Source organism: Sus scrofa, chromosome 12, assembly GCF_054392235.1.
Source record: "Sus scrofa isolate SSC_HxYL_T2T_F1_AM1 chromosome 12, Sscrofa_HxYL_maternal_Yorkshire_Landrace_v2.0, whole genome shotgun sequence".
NCBI lineage: Eukaryota > Metazoa > Chordata > Mammalia > Artiodactyla > Suidae > Sus > Sus scrofa.
The window spans coordinates 40,424,803-40,434,851 of record NC_139394.1 but is presented as its reverse complement, the minus strand read 5'-3'; the positions used below and the strand labels follow the sequence as shown (position 1 = coordinate 40,434,851).

At 40.8% G+C, this 10,049-nt stretch overlaps 2 protein-coding genes and 1 non-coding gene across 6 annotated transcripts in view; 1 reads left to right on the top strand and 2 right to left on the bottom strand.

Moving 5' to 3' along the window:
- Nucleotides 1-10,049, top strand: part of TUBD1 (tubulin delta 1) — a 140,806-nt gene that overhangs the window by 42,943 nt on the left and 87,814 nt on the right. The gene's annotated exons all lie outside the window — the stretch shown is intronic.
- VMP1 (vacuole membrane protein 1) overlaps nt 2,151-10,049 on the bottom strand; it is a 134,434-nt gene continuing 126,535 nt past the window's right edge. For all 4 annotated transcript variants that reach the window (XM_084985037.1, XM_084985040.1, XM_084985038.1 and 1 more), the window contains 2 exons: nt 5,948-6,050; nt 2,151-4,599 (listed from right to left, as the gene is read on the bottom strand). In XM_084985037.1, coding sequence (XP_084841163.1) covers nt 4,456-4,599; nt 5,948-6,050 — 247 coding nt within the window. In that variant the 3' untranslated portion in view covers nt 2,151-4,455. The remainder of the gene's footprint in view (nt 4,600-5,947; nt 6,051-10,049) is intronic.
- Nucleotides 3,042-3,133, bottom strand: MIR21 (microRNA mir-21). The gene has a single exon (NR_038508.1). It is a non-coding gene; the product is annotated as a microRNA mir-21 (primary transcript).

The window sequence follows — 10,049 nt, the reverse complement described above, 5'->3', positions numbered from 1 at the left end:
GGTCAGCGAATGAGCAAACAGTTGGCACCTGCCTGTCCCAGCGCCACACAATTCCAAAGGCCATGAGTAAGCAACTCTCCAGAACAGGTTTTTGTTATAATCTCTTCTGAGTACTGATTAAATATGCAAATACATGTAAGTTATTTGCTGCAATTCAGTCCTCACCCTCAAGGCAAATGTATTACCTCAGGTGAACTCTTGGCTTTGCTGAGAAGGGAAGGGCAGGAACCCAAGCCCCTAACTACCAGATACAAATGACTCAACTGCTTCTAGAATTTTCAAGTACACTATGTGCTTTCTTTTCTCCTTGTCTTTGAGAATAAAGGAACAAACACTTCGCATGTAGCACTTTTGTGTAGCATTTCATTTACTATGTTTTGTGAATACCAGAGGAGGTTTCATCATGTGAGTTAGAGATGGACTGTGACTTAGCTTTTAAAAATGGCTATTATGGAAGTTGCCGTGTGGCACAGCTGGAGGTAAAGATCCAGTGTTGAGCGGCTGTGGCACAGGCTGAAACTGCAGTGCCGAGTTTGATCCCTGGCCTGGGAACTTCCACATGCCTCGGGTGTGGCCAAAAAAAAAAAAAAAAAGCTATTAAACTGCTTAGGTTAAGTTTTTGTGAGCAGATTAATAAAACTATTTCTCAATAGAATAATCCAATCTTGTGTTTTTCTAACTGGAATGAGTTGCAGGTCTTTTTTTTTTTTTTGGCCACACCCATGACATGTGAAAGATGTTCTCAGGCCAGGGATCAAATCCATGCCACAGCAGCAACCTGAGTCACTGCAGCAACAGGATTCTTAATGTGCTGAGCCACAAGGGAACTCTGACTTTCAGGTCTTACTGAGGAAGATCTGGCATGCCCCCACATCAATTTTTTATTTGACTGTTTAAAACCTCTTCACACTCAGCAAATCTCACTGGATATTCCAGAGGGAATGTTTCTAACAAGGTATTAAAAGCTGACCATGGGAGTTCCCGCCGTGGCGCAGTGGTTAACGAATCCAACTAGGAACCACGAGGTTGCGGGTTCGGTCCCTGCCCTTGCTCAGTGGGTTAACGATCCGGCGTGGCCGTGAGCTGTGGTGTAGGTTGTAGATGTGGCTCGGATCCCGCGTTGCTGTGGCTCTGGTGTAGGCCAGAGACTACAGCTCCTATTAGACCCCTAGCCTGGGAACCTCCATATGCCGCGGGAGCGGCCCAAGAAATAGCAAAAAAGAAAAAGCTGATCATTTCCTTTATCTTCCAGATTTTTTCCTTCTTTTTAAGGCCACACCTGTGGCACATGGAAGTTCCCAGGCCAGGGATTGAATTAGAGCTGCAGCTGCCGGCCTGTATCACAGCCATGGCAACAATGGATCCAAGTCACATCTGTGACCTAGGCCGAAGCTCATGGCAACACCGGATCCTTAACCCACTGAGCAAGGCCAGGGATCGAATGTGCATTCTCAGGAATACTAGGTCACACTGAGACACAGTATGAACCCACTGAGTCACAATGGGAACTCCCAGACTTTTTTTTTTTTCTTTTTTTTTAGTATTTACTTTTTCTTTTGGCTGCACCTGTGGCATGTGGAAGTTTCAGGGCCAGGGAATGAGCCTGCACCACAGCAGTGACACCAGATCCATTAACATGCTGAGCCACTAGGGAACCCTGTTTTATTTGGCTTAATATAATTTGTGCTTAATGCATCATTCTGAGTAACAAGCCTTAGACCATCCTACTAAGGGTATAGCCAGCACAGAGCGAAGTAGGAACACAGGCTGAGCTTGTCTGTGCTAAGCACTTACTCCTATACACATCGACTTAACTAGTGTATTTCAGAAATGTCATTTCCAGACTTATCTTTTCCTGGATTTTTAGTGAATGGAAACAGTGGCCATTACTTGAATGAAATAAACATTCTCCCTTTCTTCTAAGTGCCACACTCCAAATTATGGTTAGACACAGAGAAAGCAGAAAACACTGCACGTTCCTGCATGGCTGTTTGAAGGGAGATGCTCCTCCGTTCGGAGGTGTGGATACCCTGATGGGATGCACTGCATTGTCTTGCTTGACAATCACTTAGTTGACACATGATAAAACACCGCAGGTATTGGAGGCACAGAATGAGACTTAAAACAAAGGAGAGATGGAATCGAAAGAATTCCCAGGCCCTTTTTTTATTTGCAGTAATATCAAACCATCCATTTACAAATTTTCTGGTCTCCAATCAGCTGGAATTAACTAGGCTTGTCTTTGGGATCATGTTGTTTGCATCCACTTTGGTGGAAAAGAAAAGAACAAATCAACCGCAGGAACAGCAGGGTAGCACAGAGTTCCCGCTGGAATCCAGCAGGATCCTCTGAGCATGCCACACCTGAACACTTAGTGGAGGGAAGGAGGAGAGCTGCTCTTCATCTGTTTTCTTTCTTTCTTTTTTTTTTTTTTTTTTCATTTGTTTTCAAAGCAAATTCATTTGAGAGAGTGAACAAACCGTCATCATAAGTCAAATGTATTATAATTAGACTTTCCGCCTCAGAAACAAGTCTTTCTTCTCCTAATACTTTACTCTGAAATAAATGTACCAAGAAATCCAAAGATTTAGTACAAATAGTACAATTCATATTTGCTTTCCTCTTTCCTTTCTTCAGACAAATGCCAAATAAAATGCACATGAAAGTGATGAAACACAACTGGAAGCTGGTTTAGAGATTCACACTAACCCTAAAGAATCTAAAAAAGGACGCTGGTTAGTGTGAATCTATTTAAAACAAAGCATTTGGGTACTGCTAGAAAGTCCCTGGGCAGGGCGTGGGGGGAGAAAGATTGTTAAGAAATAGCCTTTCCCAAACGCACAAGGTTTATCCTTTATCTAATTAGCCTTGGTCACAGAGACATCCCAATTTTCCATAAAATCCTCTTGATACTGCTGCAATATCACGGCATAAAAGATTCCAAGTGCCACTAGATATAAGGATCAGTTTTTTTTAAGTTGGAAACCATGATGCTGGGTAATGTTTGAATGGGAACATTTGATATGGATGGTCAGATGAAAGATACCAAAATGTCAGACAGCCCATCGACTGCTGTTGCCATGAGATTCAACAGTCAACATCAGTCTGATAAGCTACCCGACAAGGTGGTACAGCCATGGAGATGTCACGACGGTAGGCAAAACAAGCAGACATTCAGGAAGGATTTGATAAAACAAACCAGGCATTTCTGGCCTGTCGTGATTTAAACCCAATCCTACACTCAAAGTCAGTATCAATTTTCCTAAAGGAAAAAAGTAAAATTGTTTATTTTCTTCCCAAGCAAAACAAAATGACCAAATTCAACCAGAAACATCCCAAAGGAAAAATCACATAAGAACAAAACACTTATTAAACGAGAAAATTAGTCACACGTAAAAGTAAATTTCTGTTAAAACCAGAGTACACACTGAGCTAAAAATTGATATGAGAAAGCCTTTTTTTTTAAGTTATTTTTCTCTCTGTGTCCTTTGATTTGTACACTATTATCTCATCTCTGTTTTCGCAAACCAAGAAATCCCCTCAATACACCAGTTCCTAAGGCGCCATTTCAGCAGTGGGGAGCTAGCTGCCCAATTCCAGCCCAACAAAAAATGCCTTGGCGGTAGCTCAGCTCGTTCAAGCAAATAAATGAAGGTTGAAAAGACTGTGGCTGTAGGTGGATTTGGCTAAAGTGCGTTAGGTTGGTAGAAACTAGAAGTAAAAAATCAAAACGCTCAAGAAAACGGACACAACTTTGGAATGATCAGAGATGTCTTTATAAAGTTTTTTCATGACTTCATTCTAAATATACAGGATAAAAAATGGTGTCAGCTCATTCGTGAGACACCAACAAGATTTTTCCTTATACTGTCTCAAAATGTAAAGATCAGTTTCCCGAGAGGGTGTGCAATGCATCATAAAATGGCCTTTGTTTTTGAAGGTGGGAGAGGAAGGGCTGGGCAGGATGGCATGTTAAATTTTACCATGATAGACATGCAAGACTGTTATCCAATCTAGTATAATTTATATACACTTTTGATGACTTAGAAAAACAAAGAAGTCATTTGTGACAAGCCTAAAAAGCTTGACATATTTAACATACTTAGAAACTATTTTTTTTTTTTTTTTTTTGGGTGTCCGGAATTCTTTCATTGTACCATGTGGGCCTTTGTAAGTAACAAATAGAGGCCAGTTTCACTTAGGTTTGCTGCTGAACATCAATTCCACCCTGATAAAATACAACGTGGATTGAAGTGAGGGTGGATACCTTACCTTAATACACAAAGGAAAAGTATGTCAGTGCAAAACATGGACGTTTTAAACTGCTTTCAGGGGAAAAAAAAAAAAATTTGATTCAGGTTGGAAAAGGGGATTTTCCTTCCTGGTTTGGAGTCCTCCCAATTTACGGCAGAACCCGTCCACTGAAATTTTTGCAGTTAAAAAAACTTTTTCTGCTTATTTAGTTTTCTCCTCTGAGTTCAACCGCTGCTGGATTCGTTTGGCATAACTTTGTGCCATGGAGTTAATGATGGACAGGATGAAGTAACACACCATTACAACGACCAACTTCTCAAACAGCCAAGACAACCAGTTTTCTCCCTGGAGGAATAAAGGCAGAACAATTCACAAGAAATGCTTCGTTAGTTCAGTAGTCAAAAGGGGATCACCTACCACGTTTTAACGAAAATAACGAGAACTTGGAGCTTAATGTAATGTCTAAACAATTAAAAACGAAAATCCTGTGTCTCTAGCTACCCTAAAATCCACATTCAGGCCTTTTTACACCCAGTTAAGATTTCACTTTGTTGGATATAAAGTCAATGTTGATACATATAGCTAAGAATGGGGCCAGTATGAGGTCAAATCTTGTCTTTCACTACATAAAGTCTTTGATTAAATTCTACTACCTTGGGGTTCCCATCGTGGCTCAGCGGAAATGAACCTAACTAGCATCCATGAGGACGCAAATACAATCCCTGGCCTCTCTCAGTGGACTAAGGAGTGAGTTGCCGTGAGCTGTGGTGTAGGCTGCAGATGCGGCCTGGATCTGATATGGCTGTGGCTGTGGTGTAGGCTGGCAGCTGTAGCTCTGATTCAGCCCCTAGCCTGGGAACCTCCATATGCCTTGAGTGGCAGCCCTAAAAAGACAAAAAAAAAAAAAAAAAAAAAAAAAAAAAAAAGTCCTATGCACACTACCTCAAGCCACCATGTAGATAACTTGTTGAGGGTAGTGTCAAGATAGCTCTACCTTGTTCCAATATTAGGAGCAGCATTTAAAATATAAATGTTAACTACTTCTGAAGTCATGTTTGGTCAACTGAGGGCAGCAAAGGGCCAAAGAATGTAAGGCCATCAAAAAAAAAAAAAAAAAAAAAAGAGAAAATACACACACACAGAACTGCTTCCTTCGAGTTTCCCATTTCAGGTTATTGCTTACTCATCCTCTTCTAGGCATTTCCCTTTGCCACAGAACTGTTTACAGAAAAGGCAGGCTTAGTTTAACGTTTTTAAATACAGCTAGGTTAATAGCTTTGGTTTATATATTTTTAAAAAAGATTATTTTCCCATCTATGAAAAGAAAAATAGAAAATCAGGGATGATATTCAAATGAACTCAGTAAGTCCAATAGTTTTAACTTTTTAAATCCACCTGGAAAGTATACTTATAAATCATTTAAGATCAAGGCAATAACTTATTCTGTTAACAGATCCACCATTTTCTATTAGTTCAATGCTTGTTTTTAGAAGACGTACAAAATAGAAGTTACATTTTCTGATTTAGACAAAGACCAATTTGCCAGCAGAGAGTAAATGGAGCCTCCAACTTCCATTAAGACCGACAAACAACCTCACTCTATTTGCCTAAAAATGCCCGTGAGCGCTGTGAATAAGACTTCAGCCTAAAACCCTGGGGGTGGGGAAGAGAGGAAAACGAAGGAGAGTCTCACCTGCAAAGTGCCCATCTCGCTTTTGTGGTGAAGCTTCTGTCGCTGGGCCTCCAGGTATTCCTGGAATGGCTTCTGCAGAGACGGACCTATGCCCGGGACAGCACTGGAAGCAGGGTACAAGGACCCAAGGAAAAAGAAACATTTGGGGGAGAAAAGCACGAAAAATGTTAAAGAAAAATCTATCCACTTACCGCCTCAAGTCAAAAAGCAGGGATTAGAGAGTAAGAGTTAAAAAAAAAAAAAAATACAACAATCAGCAGAGCTGGTGGAAATCCTGTGAACTTTTTCCAATGGATAAAAATTCATCCTTGAACAACCTCATAAAGGAGGAAAATCTCTCCCACCAACATGTTTAAGAAAATAGGAGCTGCTGAGAGAGTCCCTTCTGGTGGAAGAGTTAGTTCTCAGAGTGAGGCCAGCTCGGCTGATGCTGCACACTGGTGTGGTACAAAGAATAAAATGAATGACTTCTGAGAAGTCTCACATTTATCACCACCAGTTCCTGTAAGAACTGGTTTGAACCGATTAATAAGGAAATGACTTATGCTTGTGTCATCCCTGGTTGAAAAAGAAACTGCCCGCCCTCTCTCTGACTTGTCCCATCTTCTCAGAGGGGGCGGTCCTTTCTCAATCCAAGTCCTTATTAGGACAATCTGTGCGTCATCCTTATCCAAAAAGAATGCATTAGCAAATTTGGGAGGCACCTCCCACTAGTCAGAAGTCAGTGATTAACAAAAGAACAAAGAAGGAACTATGAACCTTGAATCACTTCGTGGTTTATGGTAGATGGTTTGCACAGAAACTACAGTACATTACTAAACAACTTGTTCTGAGATGACTGGGATAGTGATCTGATAAGTTATGTACTCAGAGCTCCCTCTCACCTAGAATATGTGGGGGCAGTACTGTTAAACCGGTTTGGCAACTGCAGCTACCAGGTTCCTGTTTTAGAAATGCTTGCAGGCATTTTTTAAAAATGGTAACTTGGGGCAACTTAGAAAACCAAACATCTCTATTTTCTATACATTTTTATCTGTCATAATAGGGCGGAAGGGTAAATCTTTTTCCTAGGGCCAGCAAAAAAAGTATTTTATGTATTTGCAACAATGCCTAAGGTTCTCCTTTTAAAGTGTTCGATTCACTTCAACTCCTTTTTTCTAGAACAGTTCAGTAGCTGTTTTCTGCAACAAAAAAGCAGGAGTAGAGGAAGAGAAATTTTTTGCTACTATATTTGCCAGAGGTTAACAAATACATAACTCCTGGCTGACACTTTTCTTTGATCCTTTTAATTGTCAACCACTAAACCTTTAATGGAGTCTTTATTTTGTATCCAACACTGTCATCTGTGCTATGAGAAAAGGAAAAAAACTGCAAGAAATCATCTATATCCACGAGAACTTAAAATAGTTCTGGGGATTCAACACACACACACACACACACACACACACACAAATTGATTTTCAAACAAAAGAATTTATAAATCAGTGATAAATTTCTCAATTTTTCGATAGAGAAGATGTATTCCAAAGAAACTGAAGGGAGAAAAGAGAGATCAGTGTGGGGTGAAGTTGTTTAAAATAAAGTCCTTTAATGAACACTTATAGATATAGTTACATGTAGTAGAAGCAATGGATGACTGATGATTCAGAAGACTTGCAGGACGAACATCAAAGGCGGAGAAGGGCAGTCTCTTAACCTATAGTCTCCCTCCCTCTCACAGATTTTTAAGTGGCCTTACATTTGTAGGGTTAAGCCAGAAAAGAACTGTCTCTGAGCTCTGTTGCTGTTTATCATAATGAATGACTCTTCTACAAAGGAGCAACCACAGTACAAACCTTCTCTTTAAAAAAAGAGATTTTCTTTGGGTAGTGCAGAATGAAAATAGCTCATCTTACTCTTGAAATAAACTATACGAATATTTTAAAAAAATCCAATAATATAAATGTACAAAAAGACTGGCTTTGAAGACTGCAGATTTATAAGAACTTTCCGTCAGAAATTGAATCATTTACCCTTAATAACAATACCTTACGACATTATTTAAATGCCCCAAGGATGGTCACAGTCAAGCCATTTTTTTTTTTTTTTTCCCCTTTTTCTTGTTATGGCTGCACCCATGGCATATGGAAGATCCCAGGCTAGGGGTTGAAACGGAACTGCAGCTGCCGGCCTACACCACAGCCACAGCAATGCCAGGTTTGAGCCTCGTCTGTGGCCTACACCACAGCTCATGGCAATGCAGGATCCTTAACCCACTGAGCCAGGCCAGGGATCGAACCCACATCCTCGTGGATACTAGTCGGATTCTTAACCCACTGAGCCACAACAGGAACTCCCTTTTTTTTTTTTGCAGGTTAAAAAAAAAACTTATTTAGAGAGGCTGAAATGACTGTATGCTTAGTTGAATAGCTGGGTTGTACAAGAAGTTCTTTGAAAATATGCTTTCTGATGTCCTTCAAAAGTTGTATTCCGGAGTTCCCATCGTGGCGTAGTGGTTAACGAATCCGACTAGGAACCATGAGGTTGCGGGTTCGGTCCCTGCCCTTGCTCAGTGGGTTAGGGATCCGGCGTTGCCGTGAGCTGTGGTGTAGGTTGCAGACGCGGCTTGGATCCGGCGTTGCTGTGGCTCTGGCGAAGGCCCGTGGCTGCAGCTCCGATTCAACCCCTAGCCTGGGAACCTCCATATGCCGCGGGAGCGGCCCAAGAAATAGCAACAACAGCAAAAAAAGACAAAACACAAAAAAAAAAAAAAAAAAAAAAAAAAACAAAAAAAAAAAAAAAAAAAAAGTTGTATTCCATTATGTGTGTACTATTCTTTCTTTAGACTGTAACTTCAGACTAGAGTTAAGCAGAAATGTGGCTTACAGTTTTCCTCAAATCATTCTTGGGCTCCAGGATCAAGCCATTAAAGAAAAAATTAAGATCTAAGACCCAAAGTTCGAAAGGTGCTACTTTGTGAGGGGAATGAGGAAAGGACTGGCAACAATCATTCTAGATACTTTTCAAAATAACTGGAAAACAAAATTTTTTTTTTTTTTTTGCTTTTTTAGGGCCGCATATGTGGCACATGGAAGTTCCTAGGCTAGGGGTTGAATCGGAGCTGCAGTGGCTGGCCTACACTCCAGCCACAGCAATGCCAGACCTGAGCCTTATGTGTGACCTACACCACAGCTCAGGGCAACGCCAGGTCCTTAACCCACTGAGCATGGACAGGGATCAAACCCACATCCTCATGGATCCTAGTCAGGTTCATAAACCACTGAGCCACTTTTAGCTGATAGAGAATATATTTACATGATATATAATTTTCAAAGATTGTCTTGGGCTAATGCAGATTAATTTTTCAAGGTGATCTTGTGTTATATACTTTTCCTTTTTTCTTTCTTTTCTTTCCTTTCTTCCTTCCTTCCTTTCTTTCTTTCCCTTTTTAGGGGCTACACCTGAGCTGCAGCTGCTGGTCTAAGCAACAGCTATGGCAACACCAGATCCAAGCCATGTCTGTGACCTATGCCGTAGCTTGAGGCAATTCTGGATCCTTAACCAGCAAGGCCAGGGACTGAACTCGCATCCTTGTGGATACTAGTCAGGTTTTTAACCTGCTGAGCCACAATGGAAACTCCTGTGTCACATGCTTTAAGAGTTTTTGGTTGTGGGATGGGAGATTGTTTCTCATAAGAGACTAGGAACAGTTGAAAATAGAGAAGTTAAAAGGTTTTATAGCTGGAGTTCTCACTGTGGCTCAGTGGTAACGAATCCAACTAGTATCCATAAGGATGCAGGTTGGATCCCTGGCCTCACTCAGAGTGTTAAAGGCTCCAGCGTTGCCGTGAGCTATAGTGTAGGTCAAAGATGAGGCCTGGATCTTGAGTTGCTGTGGCTGTGGTGTAGGTCCACAGCTACAGCTCTAATTCTACTCCTAGACAGGGAACTTCCATATGCCCCAGGTGCTGCCCTAAAAAGACAAAAAAAAAATTTTTATAGCAATGTATTAAGCAAAACTATCATGAACAAATATGATCTGAATAAATCAAAAAGTTAACCTATTTAAAATACAGTTATTAAGTGTTAATTGAAATTACAGCTTTCACTCTTAACATGCATT